The 25,979-nt window shown below is 34.9% G+C and overlaps 1 protein-coding gene across 7 annotated transcripts; it reads right to left on the bottom strand.

The window, feature by feature from the left end:
- Positions 1-9,217: 9,217 nt before the first annotated feature.
- LOC140886505 (deoxyhypusine synthase) lies at positions 9,218-15,825 on the bottom strand. 7 transcript variants are annotated; one of them, XM_073293105.1, is made up of 9 exons: positions 15,606-15,825; positions 15,416-15,475; positions 12,949-13,198; positions 12,637-12,804; positions 11,865-12,083; positions 11,383-11,469; positions 9,985-10,093; positions 9,674-9,909; positions 9,218-9,519 (listed from the first exon to the last, which is right to left on the bottom strand). In XM_073293105.1, the coding sequence occupies exons 3-9, from the start codon at positions 13,126-13,128 to the stop codon at positions 9,430-9,432; spliced, it is 1,089 nt and encodes a 362-aa protein (XP_073149206.1). In that variant the 5' UTR covers positions 13,129-13,198; positions 15,416-15,475; positions 15,606-15,825; the 3' UTR covers positions 9,218-9,429. The 7 variants fall into 7 exon arrangements, with proteins under 7 accessions (XP_073149206.1, XP_073149203.1, XP_073149208.1 ...); XM_073293102.1 differs by having other exon boundaries at positions 12,949-13,228; positions 15,606-15,824; XM_073293107.1 differs by lacking the exon at positions 15,416-15,475.
- Between the last annotated feature and the right edge of the window lie 10,154 nt (positions 15,826-25,979).

Below are 25,979 nucleotides of genomic sequence, written 5' to 3'. Positions count from 1 at the left end.
CGTGATCGCTAATCTGCCTTCAGAAATAAATTTCAACGGACGGATCGAGCTCGGGGAGAAATCTGGAAGCTCAAGAACACGTTGGGGTGCCTTCAATGGAGGGAGAAACGTTGGAGGAGAAGGATGAATGAAGGAGAAAGATTCAACCAAGCTTAAATATCTATTTAAGTCCAAAATTGCATTTTAGTCCCTGGAAAATCCAAAATTTGCAAAAAGGACCCTGATAAAAAACAAGTCGGCTCTTGGACTCTTAAATCTCTGATTATCTCCAATAAAGTCAATTAAGATAAAATTGGGGCGTTACAATTCTCTCCCTCTAAGAAAAAATTTCGTCCTCGAAATCAAACACGGTTCCAACACGAACTATGTCTCTCAATTTACTCCTTCAAGTCCGTCCATCAAAAGTCGACTCATATAATCTGGTTGTCCGTCGTTCTGAGGATATCGAACTGAATAAGTTGTAATCGGACCACAAAACCTCATCAAAAACTATGCCGAAAGAACGAGTGCATCAAGGATCTCTGTCTAAACTGACAGACTTCGGCAAAACATGACATCTGACGACCTCTGAAAAGATATCAATCCTCTAATCTTGATTGAAATTCATTCTTGTACGGATACAGTAGCAGGTTCCAAGAATCGGTCAATCGAAATCAGATAGTTGATAAAATAAGAACATCTCAAAACATCAGTTATTGCATACAATTCCTCATATAAAGATTCGCAGTCAGAAATCTCAAACAATCTAATCCTCTTCCCTGTCTTCATAATCGGTTCCGATTGCAAAAACAACTGCTCCAACTCTTAAGATTAGAAAAGATCACTGAAATCTCCTCATAAGACAATAGATAACAGATCTTCTAATCAATAAGATCGCTGCGAGCTCAAAGTCCAGATTCAGACATTGAGTCTCGAGCGTCTTCAGCTGTATCGATGTCTAGACTATAGCGTGATTCCTCTTAAAAAGAATACATCCCAAAATCTCGATAAGAAGAGAGCGCTGATCGGCACAAATTCCATCATCCAATCATACAATCGAAGAAGACCATTCGAACCAAAAAGAATTCCGACATCGAAGAATAACATACAACTGCTTGGTACCACAATCTGCTATACGATTCTCAAAAGCTCTGAAAGATCAGTACAATTTTCATTCCAAAAATATAAGAAATCAACGATAAGAATTCCTAGTCTCAACTAAGTCTTCTGAAAGATCTGGTTAAATAGAAGTTAACAACACTACTGGAGTATTCGTCAATTCGAACGATTCAACAAAAGTTTAGAGGCACGCTAAACATAAAACAGATTCTTCAATAAGAAGGCAAGAGACTCGCCAGTATCTAACAGTCCAAAAGAATAGAAAACCAAAATCGAACGTTACCTGATCTGTCATTATCGGGTGCAGCCTGAGTCTGCGGATCCTCAGACAGAGCAAAGACTCGTGCCTGTTGTCTGGGAGGCTGGTTCGCCTACTGATTACCTTCCTGTCTATTCTGCTGTTGAGGTTGGAAAGAGTGGACAGTAGGTGCTTGCTGCTGAGGCTGAGCTGTCTGTCTCAAAGAACTTCCACTCTGAGCTTGCTCAGGGACACGCTGAGGGCATGCTCTGGCAAAGTGTCCCGCTTGGTTACAGATATAACAGCTTCCAAAAATACCTCTACACTGATCACTGGAGTGACGACCTCCGCAGTTGGCACAAGACATGCCTGACTAACCCGAACTTTGTCCCGATCCAAACTGTCTTGAGCCACTAGAGCTCGAAGAACTGGTTCCGTGCTTCTTAAACTGCTTCCCTTTCGGATGATAGTAATCCTTTCTATTACCTCCACTGCTACCACCCTCAGAACTTGGTGGTTGATTCTAAAATTTAAAGGACTGATTCTGGTAATACGATGGTTGGTTCTGGTATTGAAATGGTTGTGCCTGGAACTGTCCTTGCTGCTGCTGAGGCACAAACTGACCTCCTCTCTGTCTCCACAAACCTGCTTCAGCTCCTTTTGCATGATTCATGGCATCCGCAAAATTATCTGGCCTAGCAATGTTTACCAGCGTGAAGATATCAGGGTTCAGACCATTAATGAACTGGTCGGCTTTAGCTTCTTCGTTGTTAGCAATGTGCGGTGAAAATCTCAGCAAACTATCAAACTTGGCTACGTACTCCTCAATGTTCAAGTTCTCTTGCTTCAGATTGGCAAACTCTGCTACCTTGTCCTTTCGGTACGAAACAGGAAAAACCCGCTTATAGAACTCAGACTTAAACAGATTCCAGTTAATAGTTGTACCTCGGTTCTCCATGGATCTCTTCGTCGTAATCCACCAGTTCTTTGCAACACCACGAAGCTGATGAATGACCAACCTGGTTCTGCGGTCATCAGAATAGTCAAGGGAATCGAACAACTGATCAACGTCATCCAACCAACCCTCACAGTCAACTGGATTTTTAGTACCCATCAACAACGGCGGATTAAACGATTGAAACCTCTTCAGCAAGGTTTCCATAGGCGTCGCTGTAGCATCCAACTGATCAACCTCAGTACTAGTTTGCTCAGTCGCAGGAGTAACTGGCGGTGGGTTCCTGTTAATAACTCGTCGAGGACCCATCTGATAATCAAATGTTAGGACACATGATATCTCAATCGCTGCAATTCTGGTGTCCTTGAAACCTCTCAGAATTCCGGATACAGGTCGATAACAGAAACAGTTATATCTCACGTAGATCATGCTTTATAATTTAAATCACATAATCATGTAACTCAAATAATTCTCAATTAATAAGGCATGCTCGCATGGTATTTAAACAAATCAATTTAAATAACTCAATCACATGCGAGAATTCAATTTATGCGGACTCGATCTACCCCGCTCACTTCTAAATTCAGTCCAAGAATCTTATCTCTCTGATACCACTTAATGTGAGACCTCGATTCTAATCATCTAATCTCAGATTAAACAACAATTAAGCGTAAGAGAATCCAAGATTTAAAAGCAATCAAATATTTTTTTTTAAATAGTGCTCGCTCGATCGGTAAAATATTACCGATCGAGAGGGCCATAAAATCCAAGTCTCTACCGAGACTTATCAAGCCCTTCGCTCTACCAAGACTTATCAAAGCCCTCCGCTCGATCGGTAAAATCTTACCGATCGAGCGGACACAAAAAGTCTAATATTCTGCCTCAGCTCAGGGGTGCTCGCTCGATCGGTAAGATTCAACCGATCGAGGGGGCACAAATCTGCAGAAAAGAAAACAGATAAGATCAACTCTATTCAACTCCAAATCTTCAAAACTAAATTCATTTGACATGCATAAATCATCCAAACATCATACATAGACCAAAAGAAGTAGTTCTAGAGTTATACAATCTCAAACTATTAGAACATGCTTCAGTCTAGCCTATTCAATGTGATACAATACAATACAAGTATGAATCCAATCTAAGTTCGATTACAAAATCAACTTCTAAAAACACCAAGGCCTCACTCTATCAACTCGACCACCTATCCATGCGATCTCTGACTCGGTCCTGCCCCACCTGTTGCCAAGCACACATACAAAGACAAGACAACAGCAGGATAATCCGGTGAGAATAATATTCCCAGTAAAAGAGAATAGCATACAATATCAAATAAGCATCTCAAACGAAATACATCGAATTCCAGATACTCAAATATCAACCATGCAAATTCAAGACAAATCAAAATGAAATGCATGTCTTTAAAACTCTTGGATTATCAAGTCCGGATAATCAAAAGGTAATCAACTCTTCTCTTCCTCTATTGGGATCCCGAGGATGAACTATCACACAAAATTGCACCGACCCTCCACTCGGGGTGGATAGTGTATAATTCAATCCTCTAGACTCTGAAGCAACTATATAGAGTTAAGTCGGTCATTGCAGTAAATCGCCTGTCAATGCCCCCTACTATAGTTCTCAGAACGTCTAACTCAAAATGAAATAAATCCATTGGCTCAATACGAATGCAATGCAAATCATAACTCATTCAAGTAAATCAAATAACATGCAAGTATGTGATTTTTCCGGAACACTCGAATCGAGTCGGATTTGAGTCACTCGTTCCATTCCAGTCTAAGTCATCTTATACCTTTTCTCAAGCGTCGAGGCTCCAAACCTGGAAACAACAACGATTCTTCAATCAAGATTCAATCAAACTTCCTCAATCGATAATAAGAAATCGATACTATACCGACTACAATCTTCAAGCTGCACAAAGCTGCAATCTCTCAACTCCACTGGCCTCAAATCAATCTGTACGGAAATAAGAGAAGATCAACAACGACGATCAAACTCAATAGTCAAATATCATCCATTCAAAACGGTTCAAAATCCCAATTTCAGACTGGCGGCATAACGGTTATATTCTGATAAACCGGAAACGCAGTCAGCATCATAACAACGATATCAACTCAATACAAAGCCCAAACAAACAACAAAAGCTCAAACCCAACAAATCTAAAAATCCTCATTTTCGAAAATGGCTTTCAAAAATCATAACAAATCCGAACGACGCTCTATTTCAAAATCGACAGAGAATAAACGGTCAGAACTCTGCCTAGTTCAACATACTAGAAACTCAATCGATTCTAACAACATCCCAAAACTAGAATGTATCTGATCGTAGAAAAACTTACGATAGAACGAAGCTCTTGCAGCCGTGATCGCTAATCTGCCTTCAGAAATAAATTTCAACGGACGGATCGAGCTCGGGGAGAAATCTGGAAGCTCAAGAACACGTTGGGGCGCCTTCAATGGAGGGAGAAACGTTGGAGGAGAAGGTTGAATGAAGGATAAAGAGTCAACCAAGCTTAAATATCTATTTAAGTCCAAAATTACATTTTAGTCCCTGGAAAATCCGAAATTTGCAAAAAGGACCCTGATAAAAAACAAGTAGGCTCTTGGACTCTTAAATCTCTGATTATCTCCAATTTTGTCAATTAAGATAAAATCGGGGCGTTACAATATCTCACTTATTAGCAAATACATAATAAATCATATCGATTCAGAGTACGTACATAAGAAAGAAAATAAAACAAATGCATGGTATCAAACATGTCATACTTGCTCAATATTAATCAACCAATGATGGAAACTTGACTTAATAATTTATTCTTTCATAGAGAAATAAAAAACGGCTGGTAAATATAAAAAAATTGAGAGAGAAAAATTCAGAATATAAAAGAAAAAATAATTACGCAATGATTTAAATTAAGGGTTAGAATGCACTATTTATATTACATTTGTTTTTCATAAATCAATAGTCACAAAATAAATAATCAACACAAAAGATAAGAAATTAAAAAATAAATATTTAATTTAATTAACTTATCTCACGTATTAACAAATAAAAAATAAATAATATTATTTTAAAGCATACATGCATGAGTTAGAAAATAAGATGAATTCATAATACGAAACAAACCATGACTACTCAAGATTAATAAAAAAAAAATAATAGAAAATACTAACTGTAATAATTGCATAAGTTTCAATATCAATATTGTGACAAGGTAAAACTATATTAAATACTATATTTATATGCTTACATGAGTTATTGATAATGTCTTATTCTAAACTGTTAATGTACATATAAAATAATGATGACCATAAATGATAAAAATATTAAAACTCGGGGGTTATATTGTTCGAAAATATTGCAAATTTTTTTATTAGTTGCAGTGTTAAAGATTATATTGATTTCATAACTAAACATGTAATAGTTTTTCTTTCCAATAATATATATTACCAATTATTATAAAATATACTTTATTTAAAGAACGACAACACTCCAATAAAATGATGATAATGGATCGGGTCTAAACTTAATCTTGTATTAAACCCACTCCGGAGAGACGAGTTTAAACTCGCACAAGTGTGTTCACAAACAGGTTCGGGTGGGTTTTCGCGTTTGGCCAGACCCATTATATAAATTGCTATTAATAAAGATGATAAAAATATTGATTTTTTCATAAAGAAAAAAATAATGCATGGTAAATGGAAAAAAATCGTGAAAGAGATAAAAATTCAACATATAGAGGAAAAAATATTTATTACTAATTTGAATTAAGGTTTAGAATGTATTATATATGTTCTTCTTCTTATTATTATTATTATTAGTATTATTATTATTATTATTAAATAAATAAATCAATCAATCAATACTCGTAAAACAAGTAATTAAATCATAAATTAGAACATTACAAAATAAATATTTTATTTAATTTGATTAACATATCTCACTTATTAGCAAATACATAATAAATCATATTGATTCAGAGTATATATATATAAGAAAGAAAATAAAACAAATGCATGGTACCAAACATGTCATACTTGCTCAATATTAATCAACCAAATGATGGAAACTCGAGTTAATAATCGCATAAGAATCAATATAAATATTGTGCCAAAATAAACTAAATTAAACATTATATCTATAGGCTAATATGAATTATTGATGATGTATTATTTTAAACTGTTAATATATATAGCTATAGAATAACGATGATTGTAAGTGATGAACATTGAAACTGTAAGCTTTTGAGTTGCTATATTACCGTCAGTTATAGCTTTTGGTAAAATATCAAGCGCTCGGTCCTATATATTATTACAAATTATTAATAAAATCCTCTTTATTTATAAGAGAACATCGCTTCAATATACTACAAGATTTTAGAGACACTGAATAAAAAAAATATACATTTATTCTCAAAATGGATAATACGGTTGAAATACAAGACAAAATGTTAACATTTTAAATCAAAAACATTCAAAATTCGAGCAAAAATTTAACAACAAAAATTATTTCAATAGTAGATTTTGAACAACATAGCATGAAATTAAAAATAGAAAAAATGTCCAATAACACATTGATTATTAACAATATTGACTTACAAGTAATTGAAGATAATAACACAAGAATGGAGGTTGGAGACAATGAAATTTTTTTATACTCTTGCAAAAAATTATTTCATCATAAACCAACAAAAGAATCAAAGAATAAATATATAAAATAAAAATAATTGATAGAGAAAACATCACAAGAATTATTATACAAAATGATGAGAAAATTAATTTTTTTAAGAATAAATAATGGATGTCAAACGAGAAAATCGTGAAAGAAGAAAAAATAGTTATGTAAAGAAAAAAAAGACGTTGTAATTTAATTTAAAGTGTAGAATGCATTATATGTATTATTATTATTTTCTCAAAATCAATAGTGGTAAAATATTTTTTCAACATTATGTATTATTTATTATATTTTTTCTTAAATTTTATTTATCAAATATGTCATGACATCAAATTATATATTTTCTTCAATGTCTAATTTATATAAAATTACAATATTTGTTACAACCATTATTTGCAATAACGTCTATAAATTCAATTAGACTTGTAACATATAAAATATTTAACCAAAAATTTTTCGCACTCATTTTATAATACATGTTGTAAATATCATATTACATTGAATTTAATATTTACTAAAATATCATGAAAATTATTAACTAATTGCATGTTTATCTCTTCTCATCTCAACTTATTTATTTACAATGTTTATAGATAATAAAAAGTATTCCCACGTGCAACGCACGTGACTTTTACTAGTATATGATAAATGATGAATAGTATTAATTATATTAATGAAATTAATATAAATGATATGCTTGTGGATATACAAAATTCCTGTTTAATTTTTTATTTTTTTTTTGCATAATTTAAAATTTTCATTTTATAGTATAGTAATTAGTAAATTTGCATTTATATTTACAATTTATATCAATAAAATAATTTAAAAGTAAAATATGTATCTAGTTGAATTTAATAACAATATTGTTCTCAACACTAATTTAAGTAAATAGCAAAATTGTCTTCTATTTTGATCATAGACCAATTAAACCGTTTTAAATAGTTCATGCGCCAATTTGACATTTTATCAATAGTTCATATACCAAAATAATTTTTACTCTTTTTAATATAATACTCAACCCAATGTAAATTGTAGTGTTTTATTTTTCTATCCATGTGCCCAAATTCAGGGGGAAATTCTACCATTATGACTTGAAACGATAATTATTTTCAGTACTTAAACAATGCCCCTAAAATAATCTTTAAATAGCTCGTTCTACATGTTGCATCATACTATGTTAGTTCAGTTATATGTTGGCTTCCAAATTAATGTATGTATCCGCTAACTGTCACGTACTCGATCAGCGGGTGGAAGAAAAATAGAACTGCAATACCACGATTGTATATACATGCAATAAATTTGCAATATAATTTATTATATTGGTTATTTTTCCTGGTAAGAAATGAACAATTTATATCATTCAAACATTTTCATAATCACATTTCATTTTGTTGGACTTTGGATTAGTGACAATGGGTTTTTTTCATTTGTGCATTAGTTTTGAAAGGAATTACCTACATACCTGGAGTATAGAGAATGATTACACCACTCGATTGATATTCCTAACGTCTGACCAATCTAGATAAACAAAAAGAGGAACATTGAAAAATAAACCTGAACCTTCGGAGTTCTGACAAACGTTGTATTAGTCTATTAGAGGGGAAAGTCTATGCTAGCAAACCGATACTACCCGGTTTGTCAGATCCAACGGTCCCGGGCTTCTCAGTTTTTAAATCGAGATGCTGCTGAATGATTTCCGGTCCTTGAGAAAAACATGCAATTGAATGTTAAGAAATTATTTTCAGAAAGAATCAAACATCATATGGACTTGATGAGAATCAAGTAAAATCGACTTCACATGTTTAGAGCTGCGATCTTCAACTTCTGAAGGAAAATCACAACGGACTTGGTGTAAATTGTAGTATACACCAGTGGAACTTCTTGTTGCTACGGATGATCAAACAACAATTGATTTACGAGCGTATGTTTTTGTTATGAAATATGTTAATAAATATAATTCATCACAATTTATTGTTACAAGTGTGGTGTTAATAAAAGAAAATTAATAGAGGGGTTAATAAAAGAAAATTAATAGAGGTCGAACGATGAACATGAAAACTGATCGATTAATTTAGCAGCAGGCTTCTCACAAACTGAAATTCCCACAAAAAAAACACTAAAACAAGGATTTGTCTATTCTGCAACTGTTTTAATAAGGACCAAACCAAATAGAAGAATGACTACTTAAATGACCAAATGATTGCCAGACCACTACAGATAAGATTGAAAACAAAAGGATTAAATTACATTTTACCTACAAGTAAAAGCAAATTTTCTGGTGTGGTCATTATCTCATATAACCTACTCTTTATCTAAGTTTGGACAACAATTGTAGGACATCCGACTTTTCTTATGTTAATGCTCACAAATAAGACCATGCAAATTGCCACGAAAACATTGAAATGTCTCGGGGCTTTCGAAATCCGCTGCAAAACAGCAAGTAGTCTACGAACTGGTCCCTGTTGATCCTTTTACCTTCGCTGCAAATGTTTCTGCCACAAGGAGAGGGAAGGCAATGGTTGCATCACAGTGCACCTGCAAATCCAGTAGGGATTATAGTCTGCTACAAGTAATGTCTACCAACGCAATTCAACCAGCAGAATGTCAATGCTAACTGATGAGTCCAGTCCACTAAGAGACAATCAAACGAAGGAGTGGAATTTGAAAGCATTAATAAAAAATTATAAACCTTCACAGTCTTGGCAGACCCTCGAATTTTGCCCCAAGACACGGCTTCGTCTGGACGGGCACCTGAATCACTTCCATCATATTCTTGTGCAGTGTTGATAAAGACAGCGAAGTCAGCACCGTTGCGCATCATGTTCGCATTGCAAATGTGATGCTTAGGCAACCCTCCTCCAAGAATTATAATCCCGGTTTTCCTAAGACCAGCATGGACAGCCTCACCATTCATGGCCCTAATATCTGTTTTATACACCAATCCACTCCCTTAAACCTAGAACACATATCGGAACAAGATGATTAAGAAAATTTAGTTACCTTGCACAATGTCTATCACTAGACCAGGGTCACTCTTAAATGAGTGGAAGTATAACATATCCCCCAAGGAACCATCCGTTAAGCCCGGACAGAAAATTGGAATATTGTTCTGCAGCAAGAGAAAATGGTCGAGATATTACAGGATTCACATGCCTAACACTGTTGGGAATATAAATAAGTCAGGAAAGCCTCGATAGTTAATACAATAACTGAAGAATTTCCCCATATATCGATCCATCTATTTAACCAGTGGAGATATACTGTTTAGTTACTGCTATATTCACACAACTCGGAAAGGGTGAGTTTTAGACAACCAATCATCTCGATCTGCTACAAACCAACACTCAACAAATAAGACCATGCAGTCCTCTCTCAACCTTCAAATTTAATGAAAAATTGGTTTTCTTAGGGATGTCAATTTCGGTGGGTTCGGGTTGGGTTGTCGCAATATACTACTAAAAAATTCTCAACAACTAAACCGATCAACCCAAAACAACCGATTTTATTTTTTATTTTTTTTTATTTTTAACAAAATAATTAAATAAAAATGCAAAACACAAAATAATAATAGTAATATTTACTTTAGCACACATAATAACAAAATATAATCTTATATATAATTTAAATTTGAAAGTCTAGCTGCAGAAAATTTAAACTATACTTACTACAGAATATAAAAAATTATTTTAAAAATCAAAATTTTACAAAATAAACATTGGCAGTCTAATATATCAACATACAATAATTTTTTTCCACACACAATATAAAAATGTATCAAATTTTTCTTAATTTTATATATAAAAAATAATAATAATAAAAAGTTTCAGGTCACCCCAGGTTGACCCAAACTCAACCCGATTAATTTTTTTGGCTTAGCTTTCGGGTCCAACCCAATTCAACCCGAACCAAAAAACCCCCAACTCTAACCTGATATTTTTCGGGTCGGCTTGTGTAGATTTGGCGGGAGTTCATTTTTGACACACCTAGATTTCCTAGTTTAATTTAATTTTACACCTATCAAAATAATTATTTCCTTTTGGTTCAAATTTTTATCTTCTCACAAAATACCGTATGATATATATAAAATAAAAATATATTTCAAATTTTTAAATACCCACATCATATTAAAGCATCAAGTTCTACACAAAACTTACAGAAATTGACCTGCATAGTAAATTTTGTTTTTTCTAGAAGTAAAACAAATCGTACAATAAATATTTTTGTAAATTAAACTAAAAATTGTGAGATATTTGTTCTCCTGACATATCCTTAAATTAAATATTTTTTTGTAAAAAGATTTTTCATTTGTGACAATGAGACAACATTGATGAATGTCCATAAGGAAAACAAATTGAAGCAAAGTTATAAACACTAAAAAACACTTGCACGAGCATCTACCTTGTAAGCCCAATACAAGTATGAGCTCTCGTCGTTGATTTCTTTCCCAAGGCGAGCAATCACTTTTGATGGGGTCCAAAGTACATTCTGGAAAAATATATGGAACATTATTGTAAAACCAATAGATGAGACTTGTTTGGGTTCTGTAAAATGAGGAAAACTAAATCTAGAAAGAGGCCAAAGCGAAGCTCGGTAAGGACTAAGTGTGTGGCTTTTGCTAGAACATACAACGGATTTAAGTTAGTAGATCTACTGTAAATATGGTGATAGCATGCAAATATGGAACAATTGTTAACATAAGGAGTTAATCCAATAAAAAAGTTGAATACTAAATACAATACAATTAAAATAAAAGCAAGAGAAGTTCAGTGTAAAATATTTCATCCATTTGGACCATATCAAGAAATTTAATTATCCACGAAGGGTAACATAGTTACTAAATTATCTTGGCAAGACGAAAAGGCCGACGTCCTAAAGAATACCTGCAAATTTTGCTCATGTAACATCTGATCGAAAATTGGAATGATCCAATCCTCAAATTTACAGTAGTTGTCATTAGGAACCAGCAAATTACCAATGCGATTCAAGCCCTTTGAACGAAGAACAGCCCCCGGAAGATCAAAATCACCTTTGTATGTGGGAGAAAGGCACTTCACAAGGTCCTCCTCTATGCCACCAGCTGTAGTCACTACTACATCAACCTACAGACACATTGAATAAATTTACAACAGCCGTTTTCTGAAGTCACTGAGTGAATTTAGATTGACACTACATTTTATGAAATTCTGGTGATATTACATGACGTGAATTTGGTCGCACTTCTATAGCATTTTATGAAAAAAAATTATTGTATTTTCCGAAGTGTTGAGGATGAAAAACGACTCAAAGTGATTAACACAACCACCACAAAGACCTGCCGCATCAACTCCATTGAAGTAACTCAACTTTAAATTTCAAACACGTTTAGTTGCCATTCAGTCCTATCCAGACTCAAGTATCACAGGTGTAATATACTTTGAAGAGACATAAAATAGAGCTTACTTTTATTAACATTTCATAACTTTAAGTTCCAGCTTCTGAATTTCCAATTAAAGCCCACAAAAGTGTAGCATTTACAGTCAGTAAATAAAAGAGGGAAACAAAAGATTCGTAAAGCTGACAGACTCCACTCACATCAATAATTCTAACCAAAAATAAAATTAAAAAATCATGAAAGCTTTCAAGAGAGCAAGTGTTTCTTTGAAAGACACTCACCATTCGATGTTGAAGAAGATATCGAATTATGTCCCGAATGCCAGATGAGATGAGATTTGACGTAAAACCAAGAAACACCTTGCACTTGACAGATTCTCTGAAAGCAATGTTTTTTTCATCTTCGCTGCAGTCCTCAGCCGGACTCTCATCCGAGAGCCTCCAATCTAACTTCAACCACAACAAAAAATAACCACCACCAAGCTGAAGCATAATTCAACATCATTCTAGAGATCGACGAGTTCATATATAACTTTGAAAAGTAATATTTCCACAACAACAAAAAAGAGTAAGAGAGAGATAGTATCGACAAACCATTTCATCAACAATTTGAATGGCGTCACCAAGATTAGAAGCTTGGAAGCCCGTGGAAGCCATGGATTTGAGCAAAGCTTGATAATTGACGCCATGATTGAAATCGTAGCCCTCGATTTTGGGGGAGGCGCCATCTAGAGACACCGAGCTTTTGAACGCCGCCTCGCGTGCGGATTCCATAGGATTCTCCTCCACCGCCCGAGCAGCGTTCAGCGACGTCGAGGGACCGCAGCTTTGGTTAATATATGTTCTTTTTGAAGAATATCAAAAAGAGATGTCCCTCAACAAAGTATATGATCAACAAATTATTTACTATTTCAAACAAACAACTATAAACTTTTTTAGCGCGTACAAATTTTTATTTATAACATCAATGCAAATGTTTTATTTTTATGACGTAGAAACCCGCAGCCGTAGCCGTCACTTTTTGTTAGCGAACTACTTTCAATTTGACCAAGAGTTTGGCGAGAGAGAAGAAGCCCCGGTTCGAGAGAGAGAAATGAAGAATCAAATCAACGATTTTATTTGTTGGGGTGACCCGTGTCACGTCTCACGGGAGGCCTACTCTTTTTTTTATTAACTCCGGATATCACATTGAAATACAAATTTAAAAATACTTTTTATGTTACAAGTGATGATAATATAGGGATGTAAATGAGCTGAGCCGAGCCGAACCGAGCATAACAGTATCAGGCTCAGGCTCGGCTCGTTTGATATATATAAGGGCTCGGGCTCGGCTCGTTTATCATATTAAACGAGCCTGGCTCGAGTTCGGTTCGTTAAGCAGGCTCATTAGCGAGCTCGTTTTCGGGCTCGTTAAGTAACCTCGTTTTCTGGCTCGTTAAGTGGGCTCGTTTTCGAGCTCACCAAGTGTAAATACAATAAAATACATCTCTATAAATTAATTATAAACAAAATCAAGAATCACCAGTCAATCACCAAATTAACCAACATATAAAATTTTTCAAAACAATCTTAATTGATGAAGATGAAACTATTTTCACCAAATTAACAGAAAAAAAATGTGAAGCAAAAAAAATGAAACTATTTTCACTACTACGTTATTTATTTTAATTATGATGAAGTATTCTATAAATCAACTCATCTAATTACACATCTCTCAATATTCTTTAGTCCACCCCATATTTCAAGCAAGAAAACAATATTTGATGCAAATAAAGATTTTCATGTTTCAATTACTTTTCAAGACAGCGCAATCCCAAACATATTGTTCCCAAAAATCCAAATCAAACAAAGAATATCCTACCAGCGGCTAGTGCAATAAATTCAAATGCTTGCAACTACTTTACAAACATATAATTTTCAACTTCTTGCAATAAATTTAACAACATTTATATGTCGCTCTTTCAATTTTATTCTCCTCTCAAGAAATCTAGATCCATCAAATCTTGTTCTTGAGAAATTATGTCAATCACATGCAACCATTACTACCCATCGTGGCCGCAGCCCACATGCATTTTCAGCATGCCCTCCCAACTACTTTATTGGCTTCATATTAGATATTATTGATTCATTATTTTACGAGTGACAACCAAGGAATTGAAAATAAATGTAGCACAGAATAGTTGATGCCCACTCACTAAAATAAAGCCCCGAGATTTCTTGATGAGCTCACATTCACTAGCAATAACTTCCATATTCACAAAAAACTAGAAACTCACAGTTCCAGGAACTAACAGATTCAGAATGATATGAGCTATGGACTGAGGAAATTTACATAATTTTACAGAAACCAAATTCAATAAAATGGGACATAAATTCCAGTTTACAATATGCTTAGCTCCAGCAAGTGAAAAGAAGCAAAAGAAAATGGCAGTCAATACAAAACCAGAGGTATTTCTTTTGAAAAAACAAAAATATGCATTGCTGCCACTATGTTAGTGAGACTCAAAACTATGTTAGTGAGACTCAGAACAATGTCCATCGAAATTATTTTTCTGTCCAAACTAGTACGATGATGAAACTTGCAATGTAAATGAAACAATTACTAAGGTGTTCAAATCTTTTGATTTAATAGTTCAAAAAAAAGCTTTGATTTAATGGCTCTTCATGATCAGACTGTGATGCTGAACGGGTAATCTAGGATTACCAACAGCTTTCTCGGTCTCCTCAAGGAGTTGCACCGGAGTTAACTTCGCAAACTCACAAGCCCTGTCTTGTGGTAGAAACTAACATCCATTTCGAAAGAAATAGAGCCAATACAAAACCAGTTTACAATATGCATTGCTGCTACTATGTTAGTGAGACTCAAAACTGCCTACGACTCAAGACGTGATCGGATCGAATCGAGTAGAACCAGGGCAGTGCGGTTCTTGATAAATTAATTAGTGGAGTTCGAAGAACATAGCACCAATAAAACCTCACCGAGCAGCCTGCTAAATCAATGAAAATATACTGGAATCGACTTTAAAACTTGATGAAAACCAAAACAAAATCAAGAACATACCCAAGCAAGATGCTTGAAGAATGGAACGATGGTTTCTCTGCTGAAAAACACAAGTCACCGCTGGAAAATAGGTTTTTCTTGGTCAAAATTACAACTTCAATAAATCAACAACAAATCACTCGAACAGAGAGCACAAAACTTGCGACCCAGGGCTACGGATTGCCAGAGACGGGAGAAGAAATTAGATTACCTCGGCGGGGGCAGAAGGTGAGGATGGCGGCGCTGGTGACAGACGGTGCAAAAGCCGTTGATGTGCGAAGACGTCGGGGGTGGGGGAGGATCCGGCGGAGACGAGTTTCCAATTCACAGAAGTGAGATTGTTGGAGCTAGCGGCGAGACAGAAGATTAAGGCGCTGAAGAAAATAAAATTTGGGGATGCTTTAGGCGCGAGTGATTGATATAATTGAAGAGAAAGAGCGTGAAGGGTAATATTTTTAGTGACATTTTTTTAATGTTGTGATAATATATCTAATTGACGTAAAAAAGTAAAAATTTATGGTAAAAAGTAAATATTTCAAAACTCAAAATATATCAAACTTTATACTTTATAATAGTTTTTTCTCAACTCAATTATATTTTTCGTCACAAATGAAGACCTATTTATAGATCCACATTTGAGATTAGTCCAAAAATTAATGCATCATCATCTACATCATCACACAATAATTTTTCACATTTTACAACTCAATATTCAACATTCAACATTCAATATCCAATATTCAACATAATAATAATAATAATAATAATAATAATATATTTTTCAACACTCCCCCTTGTGATGATGATCGTGATATGATGACTGTCTTCATTACGTGTTTTATACTGTCTCGTTAAAAACCTTACTAAGAAAAACCCAGTGGGATAAAAACCATAGCAAGGAAAAAAGAGTGCAGCCACGTAAACTTCCTCTCATGTTAACACAAGTGATTCTTCACATATTCCGTAGATTGCGCATCTCAATGTTATATATATGCTTTCTGAATATTGTCGTAAGAAGTGCCTTTGTGAAGAGATCTGATGAGTTCTCACTTGATTGAATATAACAGATATCAATATCTTTGTTCTTTTCAAGTTCTTGAGTGTAGGCAAAGAACTTTGGGGGGATATGTTTGGTTCTGTCACTTTTGATGTATCCTTATTTCATTTGAGCAATACATGCAGCATTATCTTCATACAGCGTTACAGGCTTCTTGTCTACTGATAATCCACAAGAAATTTGGATATGTTGTGTCATTGATTTTAGCCAAACACATTCACGGCTTGCTTCATGTAGCGCAATAATCTCAGTGTGATTTGATGAAGTTGTTACGAGTGTTTGTTTCTGTGAACGCCAAAAAAATTGTGGTGCCTCTACGAGTAAATACATATCCGGTTTGGGAATGTGTCTTATGTGGATCAGATAAATATCCAGCATCTGCATAACCAATGATACTTTGATTGTTGTCTTTTGAGTACAAAAGTCTCAAATCTGTCGTTCCTCGTAGATAACGGAATATATTTTTAATTCCGTTCCAGTGCCTTTTTGTTGGATATGAACTGAATCTTGCCAATAAATTTACAGCAAAAGATATATCAGGTCTAGTGCAATTTTCAAGATACATAAGGGCACCAATGACACTTAGATATGGTACTTCTGGACCAAGAATAACTTCATCATCTTCACATTGACGGAATGGATCCTTTTCTATGTTTAATTATCTTACAACCATTGGAGTACTTAATGGATTTGATTTATCCATATTAAAATGTTTAAGGATATTTTCTGTATAATTTGTCTGGTGAACAAAAATTCTACATTTTTTTTGTTCGATTTGCAAACCCAGACAATACTTGGTTTTTTCAAGATCCTTCATTTCGAATTCTTCCTTCAAGTACATCATAACTTCTTGAATTTCTTTATTCGTTATCGTGTTTTTTTTATAGCATTAAAAACAAATATATGTTTTGATTCGAAATCAAGTCAATATCTTTTGATATATATATCACATATACTTTTTAATGATATTGCTAATTTTAGATCATATATCGATAGTATTTGAAAAATTGTACTAAATTTCTCGATTTATAAGATTCTCAACAATAAAAAAAAATTAAATTATATTATTTTAAAATATTGTCAAATCTTGAATCTTATATATAAATATTTTTCATGAATATCAACAAATCTTAAAACTTTTATCAATATTTATTATAATTATTGATATATTTTGAATTAGATATATATCTTTCAATAAATATTTATAGATATTTGATATCATGTCAAATATCAATTATGATTTTTTTCTCGATATACGAAATCATATATCATATATTTATGATAAATCTATTCAAATTTTCAATATATTAATTATAATCATGAATATCTTTCGATATATCAAAATCTTAATCATAAATCTCTCAAAATTTTCAATATATTATATATGATCATTACTTTCTTTAAATTCTCAATATAAAATCATAATGTGGTATTCATGATATTTCATGTGCATCAATATATCAATTATTATCATTGTGAAACTTCTAGAACACCAATGAACACATCTTTCATAAAATTGAGTATTGACAAAACGTTGTGCTATTTCAATAGCATCAATAAAATGAGAATAATTTTAGTTCTCAGTCGGTTACAGCATCGTGCTAATAATTTGTTATAAATCATGGGTGAAATAGATAAATGAGTAGAGATAATTTATGAAACGGGAGAATTCTTATGATTCAATACTCGCGACTAATTTTTATTGAACTCAATCACCTTTATTATAGGAAAAATAATGAAATACAAATCATTACAAATATTATCTTGACATATTTATCTTAATCACAAATCTTCATAATCTATATGGATAAAAATAATCATCTATAAAAACAATATTTTTTATCAAAATAACATATATATATATATATATATATAAAAACAATATTTTTTATCAAAATAACATATATATATATATATATATATATATATAAAATATAGAAATATATACATAGTATGGAAGTATAGATAACACCTCATCTCTTTTTAATTGTTAAAAATCTTCAAGTTTAATTGTTCACCTATTTAATTAAGGGGTCATTGGAAAAGTACATAAATGCTTTTAAAAAGCAATTTTCCCAAAACTATATTTAGAGAACAATTTTTTTAAAAAAAAAAACCATAAAATTTTTACAAAAACTTATCGAAACACACACATATATATATTTTCACTTATAAAACATAAAAAAAAAATTTTTAAAGTACCTGAGTTTAAATGATCTCATAAAATTTAAATCTACTCTCAAGTTGATCTGTCTCGATTCAATATGATAACGCACGAAATATTTAAACTTGGTAATTAATAATAATAATTATCCAAATTTGAACTTTAAAATAGTGATGCAATCCCAGTCAATCTATATTTCTCTATATATATTTCCTCCTCTTTTCAAATAATATAATATAATATATAGTTTGGTCTCCGACCCAAATCCCCACACGCAACATGTACTTCTTCCGAACAAAATCAAAGGGTTATCGCCTCATTCAATCGAAGGCCACCGCCGATGAATGCGGCGGTAAGCCAACACCCGCCATCCCCGTCGAAGTCTTCCAAAGCCACATCATGAACAAACTCGACGCTGCCACTCTCGCCGCCACCTTCCGCGCTTGCCCACAATTGTAAGCAAGTAATGAGGATGGAAGAAGAATGATCATATATTCCTTCTTTGATATGCCCAATTATATACAGTAAATTTACAGAGATAAACGAGGAAACTAATCCTATGATGGAATGGTAAATATTATATTTTAAGTACACAATAAAGTTGATTGTAATCCAAATAAATGTAATCGTGAATCTGCCAAAATCATGGAGAAGAATTGGGCATGAATTGAGGTGTTGACTTATCATGCCCCCGCAAGATTGACTGGCCGTTCAGGACACCAATCTTGGTGCGATGAGATTGGAAATGAAGACGAGGCAGTGTCTTTGTGAGTGAGTCTGCCAGTTGGTCCGAGGTATTCACATGAGAAATTCGCAAACGGCCTGTAGCAACCTGATCTCGAACAAAGTGGAAGTCGATGGCGATGTGTTTCATACGAGAATGAAAGACGGGATTGGCACAAACATAAGTTGCACTCACATTGTCACAGTAGATAGCAGGAGAATGTGCAGTGGGCACTTTGAGCTCTCGAAGTAGATTCATTATCCAGTTAACTTCAGCTGCTGTAGAGGCAATTGCTCGATATTCGGCTTCGGTAGAGGAGCGAGCTACTATCTTTTGCTTTTTGGAGCTCCATGAAATGGGGTTGGCACCAAGAAAGACAACATAAGCAGAAGTGGAGGTTCGATCATTAGGGTCACCGGCCTAGTCGGCATCAGCAAATGCATGAAGAGTGCAGGATGAGGTTTTGCGAAGCATTAATCCATAATCAATTGTTCCAACTAGATAACGGAGTAGTCTTTTGACAGCGGACCAATGAAGCGTAGATGGACAATGCATGAACTGAGATAACTTGTTGATGGCGAAGGAAACATCAGGGCGAGTTAATGAAAGATATTGTAAGGATCCAAGAGCTTGTCTATACAAGGTTGCATCAGCTGGTGGAGAGCCATTATGTAACTTGAGAACGTCAGTAGAGGCAAGAGGTGTAGAGACAGCTTTGGCATCATTCATGTTAAGTCGATGCAGGAGATCACTGATTTATTTCCGTTGAGATAGAAACAGTCCATGAGTTGTAGAATGAGCTTCAACTCCAAGAAAATAGGAAACAGGACCAAGATCCTTCAAGGAAAAACGTTGGGCAAGTGCGGTGATAAAGGCAGTCACATGGGCAGCGAAAGATCCTGTGATGATGATGTCATCGACATATACCAGTAAGTAGATAACGGAAGTTGGAGAGTGACGGATGAATAAGGACGCATCAGAGTGTGAGTTGGTGAAGCCTTTAGATAAAAGGAATGTGTGAAGTTCATGGTACCAAGCGTGGGGTGCTTGTCGGAGTCCATAGATAGCTTTTCGCAATTTACAAACATGGTGAGGGAAATCTGTATTTTCAAATCCTGGAGGCTGGTCCATGAATACTTCATCAATTAAAGATCCCTGCAAGAAAGTGTTATTGACATCGAGTTGGCGAAGAGGCCAACTGTTGGTTACAGCAAGAGAAAGTAGTAATCGAACTGTTGTGGGCTTAACAACGAGGCTATAAGTTTCAAAAAAATCAACTCCGGGTCGTTGATGAAAACCTTTAGCTACTAGGCGAGATTTATAACGAGCTATCGACCCATCGGGATTCTTTTTAATTTTGTAGACCCACTTACACCCAATAACATTTTGTGTGGGAGTGCGTGGAATAAGGGACCAAGTATGATTGGAGAGAAGAGCATTATATTCATCACTCATGGCTTGACGTCACACATGATGTTTATGTGCTTGTTTAAAGGTATGTGGTTCAATATTTGGAGAGTTTGTGGTGGTATGTAGGTCAAGAATATTTTTGGATTTGGTAATATTACTTTTCAGCCTAGTATTGTAAGGGTGAGATTTATTTATAATAGGAGAAGGTGAAGACGTAGAGGAGGAGGGACTGACCTGGGAGGAGCCGGATTCATCCTGTGATCGAGGCCCAAAAAGAGAGGTGGGGGAGGATGAGCTCTCCTTTTCCAAGAGGTTTGGATGGGTAGGGAAAACTCCACTGTCTAAGTTAGAATGAGGGCTGGGAAATGAAGAATATGGGGTTTTGGGGTGAGGAGTGCAGATAGGTGGCAGATTCGTGAGCTTTGGTTGTGATCTCAATAAAGGTGGTGAAAAGCTAGGAGTGATATCAGTTACTATTGTAGAAATAGGGGGATTGGAATTGTCAACGATGGACTTGTGTAGCCAAGTATCAAGGTAAGAGAGGTTTGGGGATGACTCGAGTTTAGAGATTGTATTTTGAAAGGGAAAGGAATCTTCAATAAAAATTACATGTCTAGAGATAAAGATTTTATTTGAAAGGGGATCAAGACACATGTATGCATGATGGGATATTGAATATCCAACAAATACACAAGGTCGGGATCGTGGTTCGAGTTTGTTAGAAGTGTATGGTCTAAGCCATGGATAACAAAGACATCCAAATGCTTTGAGTAATGAGTAATGAGGTGTCTCGTTAAATAGCTGTGAGAATGGGGATTTGTTTTGTGTGACCGGAGACGGCATGCGGTTGATGAGATAAACTGCAGCTTTGAAGGCTAAAGAACAATATGTCAGTGGCATGGAAGCATGGTGAAGTAAGCTAAGAGCAGTTTCGACAATATGTCGATGTTTGCGCTCAGCTGTACCAATATGTTCAGGGGTATGGGGGGGAGATCTTAGATGTTGGATTCCTACTTGAGAAAGAAAATGACCCAAAACAGTGGCTTCACCACTTCCATCTGTGTAAACAGTTTGAATGGTTGTTGAAAAATAACGTTCAACAAGAGATTTAAACTTTTCAAAGATGGAGGCAACATCAGATTTATTTTTGAGTAAATAGAGTCATGTATATTTAGTGAATTAGTCTACAAAAATGACATAGTAGCGATGATTATCAAAGGAAATGAGAGGTGCAGGTCCCCAGACATCCATAAACAGCACTTCTAAAGGTCTTGAACAACGCAATGAAGATGTGCCAAATGGAAGTTTATGACTTTTATTACTTAAACAAGCATTACAGAAATTAGGGAAGATGGTAGATTTAGATGATGGTAACATATGAGAAGCAATGATTTGATGGAGAATTCGTGAGGATGGGTGGCCAAGACGCCTATGCCAAAGGTTGATGCTTGGAAGGGAAGGACGTGACATGGTGGCTGTGTGAGTTGAATGTATGGGCGATGAGTTTGATCTACCAAGCACTGCCGTTGGCCATTCATACACATTGCCTCTATTTCGGCCTCGCACCAAGGATGCCCCCGTAGTTAGATCCTTCACAAGAAAGAAGTCAGGAAAAAATTCAATGGAGCTATTATTTTGAGAACAAAACTGAGAAATAGATATTAGATTTTTCTTGATTTTAGGAGCACACAAAACATTATTGAGGTTAAAGGTAGGTCCACAAGATTTGAGAGTAGTAAATCCTGTATGAGTAATAGAAACGTTATTACCGTCGCCGACCATGATATCTTCATTACCATCGTACGTAGAATGAACAGAGAGATTTTGGAGGTCCGAGGTGATGTGGTGCGAAGCTCCAGAGTCAACAATCCAGCCAGATTGATCACCCAAAGTTGGGTGAGTTGTGTGGTTTGCTTGTGGCCAAGGTGAAGGTGAAGGTGAAGGGTGAGAGCGACACACTTTGGCACCATGACCGGGTTTGTCACATAACTGACAGATGACTTGAGATTGGTTGGCATTGAATGGAGATCTCCAATTTTGATGTGGTTGGTTGAATGTGAATCCTTGCTTGTGGGAGTTTCTGGAATAATTTTGACTTGGGTGATTCTGACAAGAATTCCTTTGGGGTTGATTACCAATATTCCAATTGTACCCATTGTTGTTTGCGTCATAGACGGACTTGTTTGCGAATGTGTTGAAGTTGTTGTTTTTGCCCTTCTTGTTGTGATGTTTTTGTGAGAATTGAGCTGTGATGGAAGAGTCTTCTTTTGTTGGATGCGAGCGTGTGAGAGTAGATTCATAATCAAGCAACTTCTCAACCAATTCTTCAAAAGAGATGGGTGATTCTCTTGCACGTAAGGCTGCTTTGATTTCTTTATAATCATTTATGAGACCATTGAGTGTGTGAACTACGATTTCTCCATCGCTTAATTCACGTCCGATCATAGCAAGATCATCAATAATGGTTTTAACAGATTGCATGAAATCAGAGATGCTCTTGCCTTCTTGATTTACTTTCGTGAGAGCGTCAAAGAGTCCAACCATTCGAGTATTAGATTTGTTGGCATATGCAGCCTGGAGTGTATTCCATGCTTCCACTGAATTTTTGCAGCGTGAGACGAGTGGTCCCACTGGCCCAAAAACAGCAGATTGGATAGCAAGAAGTAGTAGACGATCTTGCCGAATCCAAGTTTTGTATTCTGGGTCATTAGTTGGTGGACATGGATGTGTTCCATCCACAAAGCCTAGGAGATCGTAACCGAGAAGAAGATTCGTCATTTGCGAGTTCCAGATTGCATAATTTCCTCCTTTTGACAGTTTCTGAGGAATTAGTGCGGCTGTGTTAAGAGAGATAATTTGTGAAGAAGTAGAGATTGATGAAGTGTCTCTTTTGTTGGACATAACCGTGACTTCACTTGAATCAGTCATGGTTGAGGATTGAGGTGGGATAAAAAAATTCAAGGGCTTTGATACCATAAGCAAGTAATGAGGATGGAAGAAGAATGATCATATATTCCTTCTTTGATATGCCCAATTATATACAGTAAATTTACAGAGATAAACGAGGAAACTAATCCTATGATGGAATGGTAAATATTATATTTTAAGTACACAATAAAGTTGATTGTAATCCAAATAAATGTAATCGTGAATCTGCCAAAATCATGGAGAAGAATTGGGCATGAATTGAGGTGTTGACTTATCAAATTATTTTCTTCATACGATCACAATCAAATATGGCAGAAAGTCTGCAACTCCGTCTGGCCTTCCACGGACGACCCCCGCGTACACTCCTCCTCCTACCGCTCGTTCTACTTCGACTGCTCTCTCTCCGCCACCTACCGGCTTCCGAGACTAACGTGCCTATCAGAAACGTCGGAAATATTCTCCGCCGTCGATATCTACTACAAAGATGAGGTGATATACTCGAAAGTCTTGCTATTAACAACCCAATCGGATCAGTTTTTCAGCTACCCTTTAGTACTAAACCTTTTGGGCCAAACGGAGAGTGTCCCGACGCTGTTGAAATACGACGGCGATGACAGCAAGCTAACGTCCATTGCGAAACAACACTTGAGAGTAAGCTGGATTATGATCGACCCTTACATCAAACGGGCCGTGAACGTGGCGAGTCACAATGTCGTTGGCCCTGATCAGATTCAGAGAAACGGTGACATACAACTATGTTACGCTACTGTGGCGATGGTAGCCACCGGGAAACTGGTCAAATTCGCCGTGCGGGCCACCTGTGGGTGGAGTGGACGGGAATTACACGTGAAAAAGGTGACAACGGCGATAAAAGACGTGGAAAACAAATGTTTCAACGGAAGAGAGAGCTTGGGAATCCTACAAATGGCGATGGAGGGGCCGAGAAGGAGAATTGACAGTAAAATGGAGAAAGCTGCTTATTCAAAGTTCTTGTGGAAGGAGGAGAAGAAGTTGGAGACAATATTTATCACCATAGTTGCGCTTTTAGTTTTACTCTTTATTTTATTTTTTGTTGTCATGGTCCTTTATGAGCTAAACTATATTTAAAAAAAGGGTGATGCTACATATACACGGAAGGTTACACGTTTAGTTACACGTTATACTTGGTATTACATAAATATTCTTGTAATATTTTGGAAAGAATTTTTTCAAATAAAGTGGAGGGATAATTTTGTAATTTCATGTAGAATGTGTAACTCAATGTGTAACCTTCTATGTACATGTAGCATTTCCCTTAAAAAAATCATACTGAAAAAACTCTATACAACTGACTAGTTCACGAATCATAATTTTTTGCGAAAAGTTCACCTACTAATCCACATCCCCTTTGGGGCACTTTTAATTTTACTCTTCCCATTTGGTTTTACGATTGCTGCTTATTTTATCGTAAATTCGATAACTAGATAGGAGAATAATTATTTTCCATGTACTCGAAGCTTTTGTTTAATTTCATGATATTTTATTTTTCATTATAATGAGGCATATACTCCATCCATCTCAATTACATAGTTCACGTTTTTTTTTGTATGTCTCAAATATATAGTCATATACCTAATATTTTTTTACACTCATTTATTAATATACCCCTATTAACTACACCTTAAAAATTGTGCAATCATTTTTTAATACATTAAATAGGGATAAAATAGAAAGTTTATATAAAATTTACTTTTTCAATAATTTTTTCTTAATCTGTGTGAAAAAAAAGTAGGACTATGTATTCGAGACGGATGGAGTATTAACCCTTAATTTTATGAGTCACGGTCTCATGTGTCAATATTAACATTATCTATACTAAAAGAGTAATATATCTGTTAATTTGACCTTCTGTATAATAAGAGTTGTAAACCATATGTTATATGTACATCAGTAAATGTAGAGTCCATGAGGCACGTATTCGCCCTTTAAATGGAATGATCGAATCACGACATGTATAATAGTAGTAGTGAAAATTGATAGATATTGTTTATTAATTATGTATTGTTTGATGTTTAGCCAGGTTAACAGCCAATTTGGATACAGAAGCTAAAAACTTAAAAAATTGTTTAAATAAGTTCAGCTTTTTAAGTTATTTTATTACAAAAGCAGAAGTCATTTTGGTGTTTGGATAAATGTTGAAAAAGTAATTTTATTTAAATATATATAGTTAGACGCAAAAACCAAAAGGCTAGAATTCTAGCTTTTTGAAAAGCATTTTTTAAATGTTTTTTTACGGACTTTGTAACCCACAACACTTTTAAGA

Source organism: Henckelia pumila, chromosome 3 (genome assembly GCF_033568475.1).
Source record: "Henckelia pumila isolate YLH828 chromosome 3, ASM3356847v2, whole genome shotgun sequence".
Classification (NCBI taxonomy): domain Eukaryota; kingdom Viridiplantae; phylum Streptophyta; class Magnoliopsida; order Lamiales; family Gesneriaceae; genus Henckelia; species Henckelia pumila.
This window is presented reverse-complemented; position numbering and strand designations above follow the sequence as displayed.